The sequence below is a fragment of the Cyprinodon tularosa genome, unplaced genomic scaffold, assembly GCF_016077235.1.
Source record: "Cyprinodon tularosa strain WSP-4 unplaced genomic scaffold, ASM1607723v1 ctg5, whole genome shotgun sequence".
Taxonomy (NCBI): Eukaryota; Metazoa; Chordata; class Actinopteri; order Cyprinodontiformes; family Cyprinodontidae; genus Cyprinodon; species Cyprinodon tularosa.
The window spans coordinates 603,045-626,233 of record NW_024039229.1 but is presented as its reverse complement, the minus strand read 5'-3'; the positions used below and the strand labels follow the sequence as shown (position 1 = coordinate 626,233).

Here is a 23,189-nt window from a genome sequence, read left to right as displayed (position 1 = left end):
CGAAGGCGCACAAGAGCTCCGGCACGTTTGCCTCTCTTACGGCGTCTTCCTCTCTTGGCCAGAAATAGGACCGAGTCCACGGCAGAAACTAAAAAAACTGGTAATAAATCCTTAGGAGTGGTAGCTCTAATGTTTAGAAGCTCTTCACGGGAGTAAGAGCATGCAGACGCACAATTAACTAACAAAAACAGACAAAACAGGGCGCACGAGAGGACCAGGGCGACCGTAGGTGGCGCCATCAGATCCCATCTTCAATTTTGCTCCGCTATTGGCACAGTTCATCCCCAGGCCAATACCGAGGGGAGGAACCAAAGCCAATCAATGGCCATTTCTACAGTTTTTTGGCGTTTCCATGTGGCCCCATGAGGCTAGCAATAAAGCAGTCAAGTCCCTGGTTCAAAAACCTCATTTTTTGTATTGTTGCAAAAAAGAACAGCTCTTGAAGATACAGTGACATAAAGGCTGTAAGTTTTACTGTCTGCTGTCGGTTTCTTCCTCTTTTTGAATTCTCTCATTAAGCATAAATGATGACTTATACCTTTAGTTTATTAAAAACCCAAGGTATTAATACTGTAGCAACAAAAACAGCAGAAAGGCATGCTGGTATTCTCCATTCTGTACTATACTGAAGGCCTTTGCACCATTATAAAGTTTAAAATACTTTTCTAATGAAAGTTCTTAACTCATATCTCTTTAAAACTAGTAGATACAATGCAAAACATTTTTTATAACTGTCTTGATGATTCAGTTATTTTTTTTTTTTTTTTTTTACCCCATCCCATAATCTGGCTTCTGCTCTGTGTCATACTTTTAAGGATACCTGCAGTTGCTAAAACATAATTTTAAAATCCTTTGAAACACTAGAGAAATTTGAGCCCTTTGTGCTCTCGCAACTTTTTTTTCTCTATTTTTTGATTGATGTGTACCCATAAGCAGGAAAACTGAAACTAAGAGAGCAAAAATTCACAGCCTCATATTATGGTTTCTACCTGATAATATATTTTGGTTCTCTTGTTGTCTACAGTTGGATACTTGCTTCAAGCATCCTTTCAAAGTGAAATATATAGACTGTACCACTGATGTCTACTGATTCATAACCAGCACATACATTAGATAAAGCAAACACTTTCATCATATTTCCATGTTGAGTTTATGCCCATTTCCTACATTACTTTTGAAATACTTAGATTTAAAAGCAATGTGGTAATTTAATTTGATATTTATTTAATTTAATTTTTTTAATTGAATAACTCTTTAAAATAAAGAATTTACCTTTTAAAATTGTAAATATTTTTAAATAATAAAAACGACAATGAAAGAACGCAAATATTATGCACGACTATCATGAGAAAATGTCAAAACACATGATTCGAGCAATTACAGTAGGTACTGTGCTATGGGTAGAACATCCCAAATAGTTAATTCAGTAATGCTATATTTGAAAAATTCTGGCAGTGGGCCTATGAGTATTATGTAGATTTCAAATTTTCTAGAAATTATCACATAATACATGTTTGACTGAAAACATTCAACAAAAATTATGAAAACTTCATCCCTGCCCTTATTTGACTTTTTGTAGATGTCTGACATTTGGTGCTGAAACCAAATGTTTCAGCATTGGTTGGGGTTATTCGTTGATTTCTCACTGTAGCGGGGACCATTTATTTTAGTTTTACTTCCAGACCTTCTATTTCACTGCTTGCTAAGCGGCTGTGGGGAGATCTTCAAGCCACATGGTAAAAAAAATGCATCAGAAAAGATCTCATACTGCACCTTTAAGTGCAGTTATATGATTTCCATGAAACTTAAAAATAAAAATAAAAAATTCATAGAAAAGTGGTAAAACTAAAATAGAAAACCTATCATTTTCCTTAGAAATCGTTGTATAACCACTCTTATATCTGACCTACAGCTTCCTCCGCTGCCAACCAAAGCGTTTTCTATTGCAGCTCTTTGATCACTGGGGTCTTTTCTTCCCAGTTAATGTTGTTCGTAACATTTTTTTCCAAATCTGCTCCCAATCCAAAGGAACTTTATTGCAGAAACGTACTTTAATCCATCCTTATATGGAGCTTTATTAAGGCTGTACAACATGATGATGATGTGGATGTATGACAGCCAAGCCTCTAAAAATAACTAGTAAATACAATTAAAATGACAATAAGGGTGAAGGCCAATCAGTCCCTGTAACAAAAACTGGAAAATTAGTTTATCAGTGTGGTAAATGGAGAAAAATAACAAAAGATGACTTAATGGGTATTCCATATAGGTTCGGTAAGATATGAACTCAATGCATATAGAGACATCTAAGATACATAATAGGTTATGGCTACCTGCAGATTATCTGGTTTATGTATTCTGCGCATGTCTAAAGACCTTTAACCTATCTGAAAAGTTAAAGACTAACCTCACATCTGTTTTATCGAACCAAGCAATTCTTTAGACTGCTTTGCAGTGATAAACATGCTGAGTCTTAAAAGGTCAGCAGCAAATGGAGCTCAGGGTAAAAAGCAGAAAAAGAGGTTTGCTTGTTTCTTTGTAGTGGAGGTCTGAAGAGAGGTAAAACTGAAAGGTTTTAGCAGAGGGCATGACCTTGGATTTGGTGGTATTACTGTACGACTGTTAAACACAACCTCTGATGTCGAGGATATTGTTCCATGAGTTAGCACTGACTAACAAGGCTGACAAGCCTAGACAAGAGAGGGAGAGGAAAGGAGGGGGAGATCTAATGAGATAGGGGAGAGACAGAGCTGTGCGACAGCTTAGAGGTGAACATGTACAGTGATGAGTTCCCGTGTCTGATGGAGTGTGAAATTACGGTTAGTCTATCTAGTTGCTGTGTTGTGAAATTTAGCAGCAAAGTGAACAGCTGTATAACTGACCTCCTCCCAGCCTCTGCCGTTGGTGTAGGAAATGACATCAATCAGGGGATTGGACAGGTACCCATCGCTGTTGAAGGAATAATCTCGTCCACTGAGGGAAATGTTGGTGAAATACCTGTGATGTAATTTAGGGAACAGAAAAGAAACATGTGGCTTCATTAAATACAGTCTGGAAATGATTTGGTGCTATGGCAGAAACAGAGACAATAGCACAAACTTAAAAACATCCTACGATAAAATTGGGCATATTTACTCTACAATTAACTTCCCTATTCAGACATGTTAAAATTATTTACAGATATTCCCCATGCATGCACGTTGTAAAGATATATCTATATATTTTTTTTTATAGAACAGCACAGACCTCTCTAATGTAAACATTTGTCAAGGTTGGGGCAACCATGATAAGAGTCTTTGTCCATTCCTTCAAACAGTCTGCATCAACCACAGTTCTGGGTCTTTTTATTGTCCCCACTCTTTCAATGAACTCTGCAGCTTAGAATAGTATTTAGATCCAGGAAAGATGACAATTATTGGATCTAGTAAACAACTTGTATGTTAACGTTATTTCTTTAAAGTATTGTTCAGATACGGGGCAGTCGTGGGTGAGCGGTTAGGGTGTCAGACTTGGATCCCAAAGGTTACCGGTTCGACTCCCGACCCGCCAGGTTGGTGGGGGGAGTAATTAACCAGCGCTCTCCCCCATCCTCCTCCATGACTGAGGTACCCTGAGCATGGTACCGTCCTGCCACACTGCTCCCTTGGGGCGCCATTGAGGGCTGCCCCCTTGCACGGGTGAGGCATAAATGCAATTTCATGGTGTGCAGTGTTCACTTGTGTGCGCTGTGTCACAATGACAATGGGAGTTGGAGGAGTTTCCCAAAGGGCTTTCACTTTCACAGAAAGAAACCATAGGTAAACCATGTTCAATTTATTGGTAGAATTTCTCTCTAATCTTGCAGTATTGTCAGAGTTTCAGTTCTGTTTCACACCAATAAGCTTCCCCAAGCCTTGAAAGGACCATCAGGTTAAAGCATCACAGTTCCTCCAGATGGAGGACTAGACACTATACTCATTTGCACCATGTTTATTTTTCTCCCACACTGTTTACATTTGATCACTGTTGCACTGGTTGCAAGAGGGACAATCAGGAACTAGCTGTGGGTGTAGATACAGCCGAGGCGGTGAGGAAGTGTGGGCGAGTTTGTCCGACAACGGAGGAACATGAGGGCGAAAAAGAGCAGGGATCCAGATGGAAAAAGGGTCCCAGTGTTCTCGCGTACCTCGCTCTTCTACTGTAGCTGGTCCAAATTCACGAGTTGTTTTCCGCAATTGCAGTCATACAAACAAAACAAGCTGGCAAGCGGATGTAGATTTGACCAACCAGAGGCCTCATATCTGCGGTACTGTCTGCGGTCACCTACAATTTGGGAGAAGTGAAGCAGAATGTGTACAGAGGGGGTGGGGACGTTTTTGCGTTCACTGCGACACCTACGCAAACGACCTAGTTTTGAAGTATAAATCAGCCTTAACTCTAAGTCTAAACTGTGCTGGTAAAGATTCTCAGCCATCCACGTCATAGTCATTCCAAAAAAGTAAAAAAAAACAATCCACTGGACATTATTTCCAAGTTTGAAAACGTTTTCCTTTCCATCCAGGAAGCTTGTTCAATTTAAATGTCTGAAATAGCATTGAGTTTGAGGCTTTATAGAGGGGACCAAAATCAAATCCTTGTTTTGGTTTTAAAAACATGCAAATTGAACAAACGGGTCCGTCCCTCTAATGAACCCCCCTTTCAGACACATAGACATGTATCGGGTATTGCAGGCTAACAAAGAACCCAAACGATCTTCATTCCAAAGGGACGACCCCGTTCTTCCGGATCAATTTGTTTTTGGTCCTTTCTATAAAATCTTGAAATTGACACTATTTCGGACATTTGGAATTAAAAAAAAATTTCTGGCAGAGAAGCAAAACGTCTTCAAACATGGAAACAATGTCAAGTGAATTGTCTTTTAACTTTTTTGGTAAGTCTAAAGTGATAATCCATCCTTATTTCTTCCTTATTCAACAAATATTTTTGGTGTAAATTCTCACCACAAAACAGGCTTAAATTGGAAGAGGTTTTTTGAAGATGTTTTGACTCCTATGTATTTAAGCAGCATCGAGTTCCATCCTCTTAAGCACATTCCAAGTCAGATGCAAATTAAATAGTGACCCCTTGTTCTTCTGGATTGTTGGAGTCTTTTGTTGTTCATGTGCTATGTGATTGTTCCTGGTTTTCTACATCTGGTATGCTGGTTTTCAGAGGGACAATTCCAGATGTTTACATTTGTGATGGTGGGACAGAGAGGGTTCTTTTTGTGTTTTTGTATACCATACAAAGAAATTGCTGAAATAAAGACAGAATACAATAGTAGCAATGGAAACTTACCGAACACAATGTTGTTCGGCTCAAAATCTGCAGTAGCAATGTATCAATAAGCTGTTTCTCTTTTAAAAGGAAAGTTCAGTGGTTTGGGATTCAGCTGAAACAACTTTTTTTACCGATGTGAAAAAATAAATGCAATAGTGAACTTTTTTTTTTCCTAAATAAAACACAAGAGATTAATATATGTCAGGGTTTTTCATATTTCTACCAGTAGTAGGCAGCACAATTCAAAGAGTCTTAGCATCTACTTTGTCCAATGATTTTCTTTAAATGTTTAATGTGGTTTCACACTGTAATGCTTCAGGGAGTTTGTTGCATAATACACCTATTCTATTGATTATGTAAAACAGCTGCTAATGGTCTGAGAGGAAGCTAAATTAAACAATGGTTTAGGACATTCCAGAGAGATGATTTCACCAAACCGTGCAATACTAGTGAAAAGGGTACCCCTTTTATTTGTTCACTTAATAAGTTCCCAACAGGAATGTGTTCTATATTTACACAGGTTTCTAAAACAAAATAGTCTAATAGGCATCCCAGAGACTGTTTGTACTCTGATGGGAAAAAAAAAAAAAAACATGAGTCAAGGAAACCAAAGGTTTAGGTGCAGACATTAAACCTTTTTCTCTTCAGGGAGACAGACACTGGTGTATATAACAGGAAAATGTCACTGCTGTGAAGTAGAGATCACAGAGTGAAAGAAATGAGACAAGAGAATGTGAGGCAGGAAGTAAGAGGCCAGAAAGGGAGAAGAACTCCTAAAAAGTTTCCCTCAGTTGTATTTCTGCACAGGCTCACAAAGCAGAAAAGAACAAATCAGATAAACTCAAACCATGCAAACATTGCAGGAGAAAATGCTCAGCTGAACTTGTAGTACTGAAAGGTTAGATGCAGGGAGCATCTTCATGATGAAGGGGTAGCAGAAGAGAAAACACAATAGCTTTACTTTTGATATATTCCCTCAAGAAACATTAAAAAAAGGGAAAAAAGCTAAGTGATGCAACCTAATTAAAGCATCCTTACAAACACAGGCAAAGTTTAAAGAAAATCTAACCAAACCCCCCAAAAAACAATCCTTCATGAACTGCAGGTGAAGAACCCCTAATTATATGTAAACTTTTGGGGCTTCACTTATTTTCTGCAAACACATTATGATGTGGAGCATGCCCTACATTTAAATCAAAGCATCGAATATGCAGAGCTGGTCTCAGAAGTTTTTGGAAATGTATTAAAATTAGTGACTTTAACCGAAAAAATTTTGCATATTGTCCCTTTAAGTCTCTCCAGCCTGAGATCTCTTCTGTGAGCGAGTGTGTGAATTCAGATATTAGTTAAGGTTCCTTTAAATCACAGTCATAATCGGGGGGCTTGGGGGTGGATAAGTAATGATAAGTGCTGATAAGTCAAAATTATTTATATATATATATATATATATATATATATATATATATATATATATATATATATATATATCATCAAGTAAGGAATCTAAAAATGTGATTTTATATATCCAAGCTCCTAATAAGTGTAAAACTAACCAAAATGTTTATATCAGGATCAGTATATATGCAGTTTGTCCACATATGGTGGCTTTTTTTTCTTTTCTTTTTTTTATAGTCCTTTATAGTCATTCTACAGGGTTATTTCACAGCGTGTTTATTTAGGTATTTAAAAAATTTGTTATATAAAAAAATACTTGTATCCCACCAATTGTATAATCAAAATTTCGTCCATGCTTTAAAAGTAAAGTTTATCTAATTGATCAAAGAAATCTCAGCTGTTTTGCATTCAGTTATTCCATGTTTAGTCCAATGACCAACTCCAAATAAATCTCCAGCCAACCTAAGATTTCATGATGACATATTTTCAGCTGACTTCTCCTACTTTGTTTTCGCATGACTGGCTTATCAGTAGATGATCTGCAGATAAGTGCAGACGAAAGCATTTTTGTGCCAGCCATTTGCACAGTTTCTGTGCAGTTGCCTTTGTGTAAAACCCGACACATGAAAAAAGGACAGGACGAGAAAGCATTCAGTTCAATGGAATTTTTTTCTCCCACCCCAAGAGAGTTCCTTACTGATAGAAATGTCCCTGAAATATCTGTCAGCCATGATAAGAGCTGATTCCTGTGCTCCCTTTGTTATCTGTAAAAGCGACAGATACAATAGACCATTGTTAATGGATGGAAAAGAGATAATGTCAACGCAGAACTCCATATGCCCAGAGAAGTTGAAGCAATGGTTGATTATTGTTTAACTGTTGCACATATTAGAATTAGGATAAACAAGTTGATTACATGAAAAAGACCAACTTTTCTCAAAGTGGCTTAGTTTTACTTCCAGTAACATTTTATATTCCCTTGATAACTTAAAATTAGTTTTAGGGAAATTTTTTACAAACTCTTGGGGGTAATAGGTTTGAGGATTCTGTGGAGAAAGTAAAACCTGTTTGTGGTATTTTTAAAGGTGATAGCTTGTACCTGCCACTTACAGTGTGGCCTGCAACCTAGACCTAACATTTAACTTACCATTTCAGAAGAAAGGCAGCAACCTCTGTGTGGCTTCTCAGCCATTTGGCCTTCTTAAGCGAGGACCAATGCTCAAAGCTTGTCTGATATCCACCCTTGCTTTGCTTCCAATTTATTATTTTTTTTCTTAAATCGGATAAATGTAATGGCATGAACAAAACCATTCTCAGCTCCATCATGGAGCTACTAGAATCGGGCAACACTTGAGCTCCATCTTATGTGTCCTCATATGTCAGGTTGGTGCAGACTTAAACAGATGCTCTGCAGCATGGCCACAAGTAAATATTAATGTATTTTGGAAATTTATAAAATAGTTACTAATATTTTTTTTCATCAAATTAATAATTTTATGCTGCCCAAGTCTAGATATTATTATGCATTATTTGTAAAAAGATACAGTGCATGTCTTTTATGAAAAGAAACTCTAACTATGATATTTAAATATTTGAAAGTCCTTAATGTGTTATAAGACAGCCATTATATGCTATTAGCTAGCTGTAAAAAAACGACAAAAGAGTAGAACTTTTTACAGCTCACCTCACAAGTGAGGCACATTTGCATATATAAGCCAATAAAGTCCCTCCCTTAATAAGTATGATTTGACACAAACAGCAAATATGGTGAACCTCAGAGTTGTGGCTGTGTTTTATAATCTATTCACTTTATTGTGGTTTTTACATCAACACATTTTGCTGCTGTCATCAGGAGCACACACGTTCCTATTTTGTTTTACCTGCATCTGTTGTTTTATTACCCTCCAGGTCTTCCTTCGTTCTTTACTTCTGTAGCACCGTTATCGCTCCTATTATCAGTTTTCTATAAGTATTAGAAAGCCTATTGCACGTACAGCTTCATGTGGGTTCATCTTTAGATTCTAATTTTTCTGTGTGGATTCAGCTCGTCATGGATGTGGCCTGCTGGGCAACAAATTTCAGTCCATTGCAAATTCTGCATCCAGCTCTCTAGTATTATGCTAAATTATTATTAAATTAGTTTTAGATAACTCTGTACCTCAAGATATGTAAAGGAAACATGTAAATAGGATCCAAACGGTATGAGGAACCCTGCTCCGGGGTGCACATGTACACAGCAAGGGGTCTAATTAATGTTTGTGTGAGACAGTGCATTTACATTACAAACAATGTTACTACATAGGCTTAGGATTTATGTCCAGTTGGTGACGAAATACAGTAATGAGCACGATATTATTTGAAAAAATATATATATTTTCTGTATAATTGGCTTCCACTTTGCATATAAAGAGTTTGGTTTTCACTGAAAAGATAATGCAATATTTAAGTACTTTAACACAATTGTTTTATGTCCTACCCTGCTAACATAAAACAATTTAGTGTTAAAACACATAAAACACAAAAGTGTTAAAGTAACTAAATAAGATAAGTTAAATGCCAAAAACGTTTGCATTATTTTTTTCATTGTTCATTTCATTCCTGCTATATTTGAGCATTCTCCTGGTTGCAGGCACAGAGAGCTCATCATACTCTTATAATAATAATTGAACTTTATTGATCTTACAGTGGAGAAATTTACCTCTGCATTTAACCCATCCCCTTGGGAAGCAGTGGGCTCCCATCGTAGGGTGCCCGGGGAGCAATCGGGGGTTAAGGGTCTTTGCTCAGAGACCCAGAGTGGCAGTCTGTGGGACTGGGGCTCGGACTTAGAACCTGAGGATTCCAAGCTATATGCCCTAACCACTAGGCTGCCACTCCCCTCCAAGCTCCCCACTTAGAAGATTCAGTATAAATACATGAGCTAAGAGTTTTTTCAAATGTATTTATTTTGCTCATATAAATCCCAGATCCACGCAGGTGAAGTATAACTGAGGAATGACAGTGAAATTAGACTCCCACTTCAATTGAAATGAAGGGATGGCTGCTAGCTGAATCACTTTCAGCTTTCGCTAACATAAAATTCTTCCCCACCTCATAATCACAACATCCATCGAGCATTTGTCAGGTTAGCAAAGCAGTGATAAACACTGCAACCATTATATCAGTGGGAACATCACAATATGAATTGTGTAAGTAATAATTTCAGCCTGCAGCCTCTGATTTAAATCATCAGCTAATATAAATACAGCTTAGCTGCCACAAAAACAACTACACCCACCAGAAAAGAAAACTTTGACCAAAAGGCTCTGACCAATGTGCTTCTGTATTAATCTCTATTTAATTCAGACTCTTCAGACCTCATTGCTAGAGTTTAGAAAGATGAGGCCTAAGATCAGGTGCCATGTCCATGAGCAGATGATAGAGACCGACATCTTAAAGCCTCTCTAGAGTTCCTCTTTCAAGGGCTTCCACCAGAGAGAAAAAAATACTTTTATAAGGTTCAGAGTGGCATAAGAAAACAGTTCCTTTGGTTTTGCCAAGTATTATTATTCTGATGGTGACTCTATGCTTCCTTCTTTATTTTTTGTCTTATTTTCCTTTTATCTGCAATTTCAGATTCTATTTTTATCTAACTTAACTTTACCTCGATGCAGTTAGTAGAGAATAAGGTTAAGCAGTAGAAACTAGAGGTTAAAACCATGAAAAAATGGAGTGAAGCCTTACTAGGGCGAAAACAAAAGAAGTTGACAAACAGGATGAGGCAGTGAATAAGGAAAAAAAGATAAAAACATTATTGAAAGGAAGGACAGACAGAAATAAGTCTGAGGAAGCAAAACAGGTTGAGTTCTGGATGGCAGGATGCCACTGAACATGCTTCACTTTACAATACAAATCTTTCAAAAAAAATGTAAAAACAAAAACTTTTTTAGAGGTTTTTTGAGGACTGAAATGCATAGAAGGAAGCTTAGGTGGTTTCTTTTAGGTTTAATATCGAATAGGGGCAACAGAAGCATAAATCCAGAATGACAGAATCAAGGAACACGGGAACCAGAACAACGAGGAACGAGGGAATGAAGAGAATCCAGCACTGAGTAACTCCAGAGGAGGAGTATATAAGCCAAACAGACAAAAATAATGGGGCAATTAACTGATTGGGAGCAGGTGTGGACTGAATGATCTAGAAATGACCAAGGAGAAGGAGACTGGAACAAGAGGGCAACAGAGAGTAACTAAGAAATACATAGGAACTCAAATACAACCAGAAAACAATTAGAATGACACAAAATGTAAATGAAACCATTAACCTAACAGAAATAAATTGAAGAATCATGTAACTAAGTAGTAGTGGTGAGATGAAGACTCATGAGGCATTGAACCATTTGGCCTAAATGGTTCAGCAATCCCCACAGTCCATGAAGCATAATGTGAACATGTTACCAACTACTACCGGAGTGCAGTTAGTAATATAATCTGTGATTTTTTTGTAATTGTTTTTCTTGTTTTTCCCATTTAAGTTCCTTTACAATTGGTAATGCTTAATGTGAATAATAAAATCTTTTGTATGTTTGTTTTTTGTCAAATTTCTTAGAAGACAAGAATTATTTAATGTACACTGTTTTTCTGCCATTTTAGTGATATAAACTCAAACAGACAGCTAAAGTTTTGGTGCAAATATGGCAATGCTAAACCAACCAATCTAATTTTGCAGTGTTTTTACCCAATCTATATTTGTACTAGTGCATGTTACTATCCGATCCGTCCTGTGCATGCGCTATCAGCGCATTTGCGAATGCGCATCCAGTTATACATCCGGGCCGTCCTCGCTTTTATTTTGTTATAAACATAAATGATGTTTTCCCTTCCCAAAAATAGGAAAAATACTAAAATATAATGTGCCAAAGGTTAATAATAATGATAATGTATTTCCTGAGAAAATAAATGCCTTCCGATTTGCACTGGAAATGTGAGCCAATGCTACTTCCGGTGACTAACTTTTTTGGCTTTAGATTTAAACATAAATCTAGTCTTTTTGAGTTTTATGTTTTAGTTTTAACCTTATGCTATATAGTGCATAATCTGAAGAAAGAAATAACTAAAATGCAGATAAACACGGTTTAATCATATTTTGCAGGACTGCTCTGAGCATGTCTGATGATGTCGTCAGAGAAGCGGTTTAAAGAAGAAAATGTAAAAAGCATAAAAATTGTCTCACAAAAGTCATAAAACATTTTTCTTTAAATGTGTATTAGCATTCTTTAGTGAGTTAAGGATAGGAATAAGTAGTTTTAGTACCACAATTACATTATTTATGGACACCCGGACGTTTATCTGTTTGTGCATGTGCAGGACGGATCATGCTTCTGGGACAGATCAGCGCATCTGCGCCAAACCAATACAAATTAGTCACATTTCCGAAAATACTTTTTAAGTATTATCTAATCTTTCAAAAGTCTAATATGGGTTTCATACCAACAATCTTAAGATTTGGAGTCTTTGTCTTACAGCTAAAGCCACTAGTAATGGCAACTAGTAGTGGAAAGCAATACTACTTAACACAAATTTGACAACAGTAATCAGTGGCTTGCTTAGATTTTGCTCATTACATCGTATAACCATTAATTTACATCTTATAACCAAAATAGTTTTAACCAACTAGCTTGGTTGTTTTTCTAACCAATCTGTTCTTAGAATATATCCAAACTTTATCCAACTGAGAGCAACTCATTACTTCATGCAGTGTCGGCATCTCATCCAGAATGCCACTCTGCTTGACCACATCACTCTGGTTCTTTATTCCCTCCGTCGGCACCAGGTTCAGTTCAGCATCCATCTAAAAATCCTTTTGTATCTTTCAGGCCAATCCACGGCCCTTACTCCATCTTTACTCAGGGACATTTTGCCCCCCACCACCACCACCAATGCAGCAGAGCCCTTCAGTCTTCTGAACATCACCTGCTGGTGGTCTCACAGTTGAGGTGTAAACAGTGGTGGGATCAGGCTTTTCATTGGCTAGATTTAACTGTGGAACTCTCTGTACTCCATCAACCCCCCCCCCCAAAGACGCATGTGTTCAGTTTGGCTTTTGACACGAAAAGATGTCTACTTGTACGATCACAATTTTTAATACTATTTAGATATAATGTATTTTCATCTATTAGCCTTCTTGTTACTTTTTTATTTTACTTCACTTTTTTAAGGTTGTGTTTTATTGTATAGCATTTTATAAATAAAATGTTATTGTTTGACCGGTAGATTGATTAACCATCTACAAGAAAAATGTCATATAATTTAAAGGGCATGAAGGCAAAACATGACTGAGCATCTAAAGTGACTGATCCCACGAGGATAGTTGCCCCTAAATCTGGTAACTATAGAGCTGTAAAGTTAGACAGCTCACCTAGAAGAATCTAATGTGAATTGTTTGATATGTTTTTTGAAAAATCAAGCCTGTTTGGAAGTTTCAAGAAAGACTTTTTTAAACAAACCTTTTAGGGGACCTAGTTAAACATGCACTCTGGTAAATGGGAAGATAGTTAAATGCCTGGTCAGCATGGAAAATGTTATGCTTCATGAAGGCTGCTCTTCACAATCACCTCACGGAAGCATGATGTTGGTAGCGTGCTGTGGAAAAGCTTATCTTCTGTGGGAAAAAAGGCTAATGAATAAAAACTTCAGCTAAATGCAAGCATACCACAAATATTCACTTTCCATCAAGATGAAAAGTTACACAAAAACACAAAGTGCAAAACCCATCTCAGTGTTGTTCAAGGATGCTTCTTTTTTCAGTTTTAGAGTCAAGTTAGCTGGGAATATGTCAAACTTATATGCTCACCCTGCAATTCATTAAACTGTTGAAATATTCCAACTCAATCAAAGCACATTCATGAAAAAAAATTATTAAATGCAATTTTATTTATATAAGAATCACAAAAAAAGTAGCGTTTGGGCAGGAAGAGGGCTACAGAAGACAGGTTAGTAAAGGAGGGGCTGAAGCTGCTTCACATGTAGGCTGAGAAAAGCTCAGAGTGTAAGACCAGAGATGGGGTGAAATTTGATCAACAGATTGATTAGTGAGACACATGACAGCTGTGCCTCCGTCCTGTTAAAAATGAAGCTTATCTTTATGACTTTCTAACTGATGACATGAAAGAGAGGGATAGTTAAAGGTATTAGGAGTCAGGAGAATTTGAACGGATGAAAAGATGAATTAAAATAAGAGGTACAAGATAGCAACCGAAAGGCAATATTTCAGGCTGGTTGGTTAAAACCCTTTTCCTCCCATTCACTCCAAGCCGACACAGGAAAAATAAAAAATTTGAAAAAAATCTGTGACTTTATCCAGTAAACGAGTGATAAACTAAACCAAAAACAAAACAAAACAAAAGACAAATATATAACAAAAAAAAATAAGAAAATTTGAAAAGAAAATTCTAATCCCCATTTCTCCTGTTAAATCTTCTGGGCATTTAAATGTATGCTGATTGAGATTTTCTGGCCTTGAGGGGTTTATACAGGTGCTGGTCATAAAATTAGAATATCATGAAAAAGTAGATTGATTTCAGTAATTCCATTTAAAAAGTGAAACTTGTATATTATATTCATACATTACATACAAACTCATATATTTCAGATGTTTATTTTGTTTAATTTTGATGATTACAAATGACAACAAATGAAAATCTCAAATTCATCATATCAGAAAATTAGAATATTGTGAAAAGGTTCAAAATTGATGGCCCCTGGTGCCACACTCTAATCAGCTAATTAACTCAAACCACCTGCAAAAGCCTTTAAATGGTCTTTCAGTCTAGTTCTATAGGCTACACAATCATGGGGAAGACTGCTGACTTGACAGTTGTCCAAAAGACGACCATCGACACCTTGCACAAGGAGGGCAAGACACAAAAGGTCATCGCTAAAGAGGCTGGCTGTTCACAGAGCTCAGTGTCCAAGCACATTAATAGAGAGGCGAAGGGAAGGAAAAGATGTGGTCGAAAAAAGTGTACAAGCAAGAGAGATAACCGCACCCTGGAGAGGATTGTGAAACAAAACCCATTCAAAAATGTGGGGGAGATTCACAAAGAGTGGACTGCAGCTGGAGTGAGTGCTTCAAGAACCACCACACACAGACGTATGAAAGACATGGGTTTCTGCTGTCGCATTCCTTGTGTCAAGCCACTCTTGAACCACAGACAGCGTCAGAAGCGTCTTGCCTGGGCTAAAGAGAAACAGGACTGGACTGCTGGTGAGTGGTCCAAAGTCATGTTCTCTGATGAAAGTAAATTTTGCATTTCCTTTGGAAATCAAGGTCCCAGAGTCTGGAGGAAAAGAAGAGAGGCACTTCATCCACGTTGCTTGAAGTCCAGTGTAAAGTTTCCACAGTCAGTGATGGTTTGGGGTGCCATGTCATCTGCTGGTGTTGGTCCATTGTGTTTTCTGAGGTCCAGGGTCAACGCAGCCACATACCAGGAAGTTTTAGAGCACTTCATGCTTCCTGCAGCTGACCAACTTTTTGGAGATGCAGATTTCATTTTCCAACAGGACTTGGCACCTGCACACAGTGCCAAAGCTACCAGTACCTGGTTGAAGGACCATGGTATCCCTGTTCTTAATTGGCCAGCAAACTCTCCTGACCTTAACCCCATAGAAAATCTATGGGGTATTGTGAAGAAGAAGATGCAATACACCAGACCCAACAATTCAGAAGAGCTAAAAGCCACTATTAGAGCAACCTGGGCTATCATAACACCTGAGCAGTGCCACAGACTGATCGACTCCATGCCACGCCGCATTGCTGCAGTAATACAGGCCAAAGGAGGCCCAACTAAATACTGAGTGCTGTACATGCTCATACTTTTCATGTTCATACTTTTCAGTTGGCCAACATTTCTATAAATCCTTTGTTTTTATTGGTCTTCAGTAATATTCTAATTTTCTGATATGATGAATTTGAGATTTTCATTTGTTGTCATTTGTAATCATCAAAATTAAACAAAATAAACATCTGAAATATATGAGTTTGTATGTAATGTATGAATATAATATACAAGTTTCACTTTTTAAATGGAATTACTGAAATCAATCTACTTTTTCATGATATTCTAATTTTATGACCAGCACCTGTAATCCATTACTTGGAGATAAGAGTTTACCCTGGGCTTCCTGCACTGCTGTTGGCCTGCTGTCAGCTCAGCTTTGTTTGTTCTAACCAATCACGACGAAGGCCATCTCAGCCTGAGGAGCTGCTATGACTGCAGCACCGTTAGATCGCACATTGAACAAACCTGTTATACAAGCATTGGATAATCAAAATGGAAAACACATCTTGAACAACTCCCACTGCTTATTTGGAGTTGAAGTATTTCTGATGACCAGTAAAAACATAATGTCACAATGATCTTCAGAGAAGGTTATATAAATAATAGCAAATGACACGATTGACAGTATGAAAAATGTATGAGATGACTATATGTTTAAAAAAGGTTATAAAAAGTGATTCTTTTTTTTAATGAACAGTTCTGTAGCTTCATTACACAACCCATTTTTATTTATTTATTTATTTATTTATTTATTTATTTATTTATTTATTTATTTATTTATTTATTTATTTATTTATTTATATTTTGTGTTGTGTTTTGCCAATATAGCTCTGGTAAAAGATGTCCCAGAGCTAGATGATAGCCAAACAGATTTGCTTTCATAAGCAGACCATTATGACTGTTTCCATAAGGTTCTGCTTGATAACTGTATATGAATTTTTATTGAAAATAATTTAGGCGAAAGAAAAAAAAGAAAGAGGGCATAAGAACGAAGGGAAGAGAGAAAGAGATTGAGACAGGATAGAGTGCATAAAAAGAGAAAACTTATAACAAAACAGCAAAGATATACAATACAGAAGATATACAGTAACATCACTAAACTCTAACATTAAAAGCCACCAACAGATAGAATATGGTTCCTCCAGGCAGAGGGACGAGAAAAGCACAGTAAGAGTTATATGCCTGTCTGTGTGATTTACGCTATGGAATAATGGTTAACACTTCTGCAAGAATATAAAACCAATAATGGCAGCCATGTGTGAAGTTTAGCGATTTTCCATCAGTGGAAACATTCGCCTCTTTGCTGCCTGATGCGAGAAAGCTTTCTTTGTAACCATGGCAACCTCCTCAGAAGTAAGAAGAAAGAGCATCAAATAAAGAAGAGATAGGGCTTTAAAAAGCAGAAAAGAAAAAAAAAACTGTGACAGAGAGAGTGATGTGTGAAGCAGAATGATCAGAGCCCATTTCATGCTTCACATAATTAAAATCTAGGATTGGTCAGCATTTATTTTTCATGGTTTGCTAGACTCTGATGCGCAGTGCTCAATATTGGAAAAAGTAATGACAAAAGTAAATAAACTTCTTGAATAAATATGAAAAGAATTTAAAAGTTTAAGGAGAATGCTTTTAGGAATTTTGACCAAACAATTTCTACAATAAACGTAACAGAGAAAAAACAGGGATCAACTTATCGGCAATGTAAAAGAGCAGTTAGCCATAATCAAAAGGATAAAACCTTGGAATTAGTGGAGACAGGAGAGACCAGTTCAACGAAAATTAGAGCTAATCTCAAGGAATATTTCAGCTTTTCTCACATTAGTAAGTAAGAACTAAAGCAAACAAGTGACTCTTTCTTAAGCAAATATTCAATGAAAAACACATAAGTCTTCATGTGTGGATCAGTAGAGAATGTTCCCTGGTAGATGACTACTGATGAAAAACACATGAGTCTTCATAAATGCTGACCAGTCCTAGATTTTAATGAATTTAACATGTATGTGTGTTTTTGGACACACTGTGTATACCCCCATGCACCTTTTCCTCCTTTTGTTGCCTTCTTTTTCATTTTGACTATTGAGCAGTTGTAACAAGTGCATTTCTCCACTGTGAGATCAATAAATTAAACATTTTGAGAGCTTTTGCCTCGAGAAACCAAATGAGAATTTCCCAGCACTCTGAGAAGACAGAGTACATTAGAGCAAATAGGCCTCCAAACTTAAACAGAGAGTGAGAAAAGTGTTCCTTTCTGAATTTATTTTAAAGATATTGCAACTGGTATAATTAATTTGTTGTTATTGCTCGGTGAGCATCCTAGGTACAAAAATCCTGACTGGCTTAATTATTTTTATACTGACCTGCAGACATCACTATAAGCATTCTCATTCATATGGTGTGATAAATGGAAGGAAAACACCATCCTCAAAGTGCCTTTGATACTTATAGGCAGACAAATTGTCTCAGGCAGTGCAGAGATTATGTTAATGTTTAGCTGGGACTGGTGTGTGGAGAAAAAGAGGCTTTGCTGAGGATCACTCAAACGAAGCATTCAGATGGATATTGGTGTTGTCAACAGCTTCAACAGTAAAGTGCATTGACAAAGTATATCCTCTTATTTGTTTGGCCTGCATATCTCTTTTTTGTCAGCAGTACTGTAAACATGCCATAAACAAGACAAAAGTGTAATGACCGGGAAACAGAAAACCCAGAATTCAACCAGAGGAAATATATGACCTTTGAATAGAGTATTAAAATATGAAGCTGTCGCATATGGAGGGATTCACCGAACGTCTTGAGGGGCACCTTTGAGAGTTTTTGAGGAAGCCGGTTGGTGTGTGACATCACTGGTAAATCTCTGTTGATTCCTGATTCCGTCAAGGTTGGTTTGGAGGAGTCCTTCATAATTACCCGTTGGTCCAAGAAAATGCACAGGGTCAGATCCATGAGAGACAGGGAGAATGATCAAGGAGACAAACCAGAGTACGGAATCCAAGATTCAGTCCAGAGTCAAAGTCAGGTGATCTGAGATCCAGAGACAATCCAGGGGAGAATCTGGGAGCAAGGTCACAGCACAGAATATGCCATTAAACCGTGTTCGGCCTCAGCAGATGGCCGCGCACACTGAGTCTGGTTCTGCTGGAGGTTTCTTCCTGTTAATAGGGAGTTTTTCCTCTCCACTGTCGCAACAAGCATGCTTAGTGTGTGAGATTGCATTCGAGTCAAAAAGTCGATGCAATCAACTGGTTTTCCTTAGATAGAAAACTTAAAATCAATTTAACTGTATGATCTGGTGAACTGTAAAGTGCCTTGAGATTACATGTATTGTGAATTGGCGCTATAGAAATAAACTGAATTGAATATACATGTGAGAGATCCCAAAACACACTAAGACAGGTCCGATAGGGTTCAGGTAGGCAGAAGAATGCTGGACTGGCCGATGGCTCGTAATAATCTGGCATTAGGGACCGGTCTCTGAGTTGGTTTTATAGTCAGGTAACAGTTGAAACTAATGAAGGCTGATGGTGACGGGGCAAAGCTGACTTGGTGTGTTGAATGATGAATTAAACCAGTACAAGTGCCAAGAATTATGACAGATACAAGATACAGATACAATGGAAAAAAAATCAAGGTTAGAACAGAGTGTATAGCAAAGGAAAACTCTCATGCAAAAAGAAAATGGCATAGTCAGATGAAATGAAAAAAATAAAATGAAATTAAATGAAAAAGATTAAAAAAAAAAAAACTATGCATGTTTGGGCAGGATTGTGGTATGGTGGTTAGCACCACTGCCTCACAGCAAAAGGGTTCTGGGTTAGTGTCCGGGGGGAACCAGGACCATTCTATGTGGATTTTGCATGTTCTCCCTCTGTCTGCATGGGTTTTCTCCAGGTCCTCCAGCTTCCTCCCACAGTCCAAAAGCCCATTGACTATTGGGATAAACTCCAATCCCCCACTCGACCCCATTTAGGAATAAGAGGTCAAGAAGATGCATGGACAGAAACTATGCGTGGATGTAAAAAACACTGAAATAACTGGTAAAACTATAAAAATATCACATAATAAAAAAAAAACTTAATGAGTAGAGAACTTATATGAATATATCATTATGATTGTAAACATTTACTGGACATCAGCTTGGCACAGATTAGAAGATATAACAGTCAGAAAGAAGGATCTGTGATAATGCTACTTTGTGCACCTTGGAGTGTAACAGGCTTTCACTAAAGGATCTCTTCATCTCTGAAGCAGCTTAAACCTAGAGATGTACTCCACGTTGAGTTGTTGCATCAGTCTGTGCCACACCATTCACAAACTTATAGAAGTGCTTTATATGTTTTTAGTTGACACAGACCGAGGTGCAGTTTTCGCAAAGAACCTAGGGGGCACCCCTTAACTCAACAAAGGAAAATGCAAAAATAAAGGAAATAAACTGTTTATGTCCCACTTGAAAAGTGGCTGAGCAAAGTAATTATATTCAAGAATACATGATTATTGAAGAAATATTGATGTGTTAATGGCAGCTACATGGAAATAACCCAGAGGGGGTAAACAGAGCTAGAGAGGTAGAATAAGACAGCAGGTTTACCCGTTGCACACAGAGAAGACATGATGATCAGAAAAGCAATCTGCCTGTTAAACTCATGTGGATCTTTTTTTTAAATAATGTAGATGTAGAGTTAAGCATGGAAACTAACTAATGTTTAAAGCTTTAACTGCAAAAACTGGTGTGCATAAATAAATTTTCTTTTGAAACACCAGAATTCACTTAAAATATACAGTATATTGGGAATTTGTCCAATCCAGACTTATGCGATTTTGTTATGTTTAATTGCATTTGCAACCAGGTTCAATTTTTGCATTACACCCTCTCAACCTAAATAACTTTCTTGATCACAAACTAAACTTTTTAAATAGAGATTTTCTTCCCTTTTACTGTCCTTCCCATCCTGCATTGATTGTTTTCTCCCACTTTTTTCTATACTCTCCTTCTGACAAAAATGATTCATAGTCTCTTATTTCATGATAGAACTGCTGTGGGGCCAGGTCCTATCCTCTGGAACGCTCTTACATTCAGGAGACTAATGCTTGTATTATATGCATTTGCACACGTAGGCTCAGCATATAAAAGGAAGAACAAGGTCTGTGCATGAATCACCGCATACAAATGAAAGACTTGTGACCATGAAAGTGTGGGGACAGGGAGGTAAAGACAACAATTCTTTCTGTGTGTCTAAGACTCAGCAGAGATGGACATCAGTAAAACATAGAATCTGATTTGTTTTATTCAACTGAGTTTCTTGAAATTCAAGTCATACTGCCTCCATTTTTTCCCTAAAAAATAAAAAAAAAGAAGACATTTACAGATCTTGAAAAAAAGTACAATTATGATTCAAGGGACTGGTATGCCTTGGTTTTCTATCTGTACTTTGCTCACATGGACCCTACTATTAACATCTCTCTATAAAATTGTTAGACCTACAGGAAGGGCCGCTTTGCTTCTGCAGGCTTGACGTAACAATCTGTGCAGAAAATGAGCCACACATCACAGCATCTGAAGCATTTATAGGGGCGTGTTTGGCACAAACAGAAAGCATACATCACTGCAATACATAAGGAGGTAGAAAACACAGCTGTTTACGTTTTCACAGCGTCTCCGTGCCGTCCAACACCAACAGTAATTTCTTTCCAGGTGGTTTCCACAACCTGTTGATAGTGATGGTTTTTAGGAGCTAAATCACTGGCTGTTCACTGATGGATATATTTGTGAACCCTCCCTAGTAGGAGCTGTTGCTTGCTTGTCGTATTTTCCACATTGAATTGTCCGAGTAGTTGCATAATTTCCTAGGTCCAGTCGTAAGGTCTTTCCACAAAGGGTGAAGGACATAATTTGGCTACATAGGTCTAACAGAAGCATCAAGCTTGAATCAAGTTAAAGCCCCTTTTTTAAAAGTCTCAGCAAACATGTGCTTTCAGCAAAGTTGCCAAGCAGTAAAAGCCCCACTAATGCCTGTTGATGCATTTTACGTAACAATGATTAAAGAAGAAGTGTGTTACCCCATTAAGTAGTTAGAGCTATGGATACTTAAATAAATTTTCATACTGACAGCTTCACTTATATTTTCTGTTGCTCCTAAATTTAAATAACAAACCGCACCTAAATTAGAATTTCCTCAACACCAAAAATATAGCTGCATAATGCAACTGTAAAATGGTTTAACCTATTTAATCAGCTTCTTTCTCACTCGCAGGCCAATCTGACAGATAACTAAAAAAAGTTCCACTTATTTCCTTGTTCGGCCATTTTCTTGTAAAACGTTAGATGTTAAACAACAACGACAAACTAGTACATGGGGGTTTAAATGGGTGAGTGCGATTTCAGGAAATTAGAGAATGGGGAATCGGATTTACTGTAAATAACTCTAGAAATCAGATAACCCCAGAAAACAGAGTACAGCCGCATTGCTGTGGTTATGGCAATATTTGCTTTAGTATTTCTTTTTTACTTTGCATGTAAGCAGAGAAACTTTGAAAATATTGAGTATTAAGCTATAACTGTGATTCGTAAAAAAGTCAATATGTTATTTAAAAACAGAAACCTGAGGCTAACAGTTATCTTTTTAAGCAGCAGGTCAAAATTTAGAGATTTGTGTCAGATGTTAGAGTTTTATTCAGAGGCATAATATAGCCAGCTTTTATAATTATTTAATGTATAATGTGATCCTTTCTTTTTGTAAGAAAAGTTCATGAATGTTAGTCTTTTGGAAACAGATGTTTCTGAGCCAACTCGAAGGGTGTCCACAACTTCCTTTAGTGTTTGACTTTCTAAGCTCAAACATACCTGGAGGGGTGCAATAAAGAATAGTTGTTGCTTTCCAGGTCCAGTGTCAACTTCCACATCAGAATGGGATAACTCATAAGTGTGGCTCTTCAATCATTTAAAAATGTCACTTGGGGACTGGAAGAGGGAGTCAAGTATAAATGGGGTAGCCAAGGATCCCTGATAGAGGGCAAAACTGCATTTCAAAGGCTATGGAGTCATTTTGAATTCAGCAAAGCACGAATAATGTGTGAAGCACCAGTTCATGTCAACAGCATGTGATTTCTAAATAATGATGAATGGATGGTTTGAGAGCTCATGAAAGCCAAGCACTGTTGGTGTTAGACAAAGAAGTAAAATCAATAAAATCTGAGGTGAGCAGCTCACCATTTGAGTTGCCACAAGGGAAAAGGAGAGGCGGTAAGGAAAAAGGCCCTCTACATATTTCACAGGGAGAACACAGGATAGATCAAGATACTAAAATACTAATAAAATTGAGAAGTGTTAAGAAAAAAATCCTTTTCTCTTGGGTCTGAAGAAGAGTAATTGCTTCATGCTTCGGAATCTGGAAACACTAGGATGTAATATAAAAAAAAATAACTAGAAAGGTGGAGGGGGTTTAGATAGAAGTCAAAGGTTTTTAAGGATATGCTTACCGTATAAGAAAGAGTAGCATTTAACAAGCAGCTTAAACCTGTTAGGCCATTGTTATTGACCTTTTCCACTTTCCACATTTTCCACCAAAGCAGCAATCTTGTTTTAGGTCATTTTAGGTCACCTTGATCTTGTTCAACTTGTTAATTCCACTTCTTATGAACAGCGTAATTTAAAGTTATAACATAAAATATGAATTGCTTCTTTTC

The 23,189-nt window shown here is 37.3% G+C and overlaps 1 protein-coding gene across 1 annotated transcript in view; it reads right to left on the bottom strand.

Moving 5' to 3' along the window:
• The window catches only part of grin2da (glutamate receptor, ionotropic, N-methyl D-aspartate 2D, a), a 277,394-nt gene that overhangs the window by 79,816 nt on the left and 174,389 nt on the right, over positions 1–23,189 (bottom strand). The window contains exon 7 of the mRNA XM_038302815.1: positions 2,883–2,997. Within this exon, the coding sequence (XP_038158743.1) occupies positions 2,883–2,997 (115 nt within the window). The remainder of the gene's footprint in view (positions 1–2,882; positions 2,998–23,189) is intronic.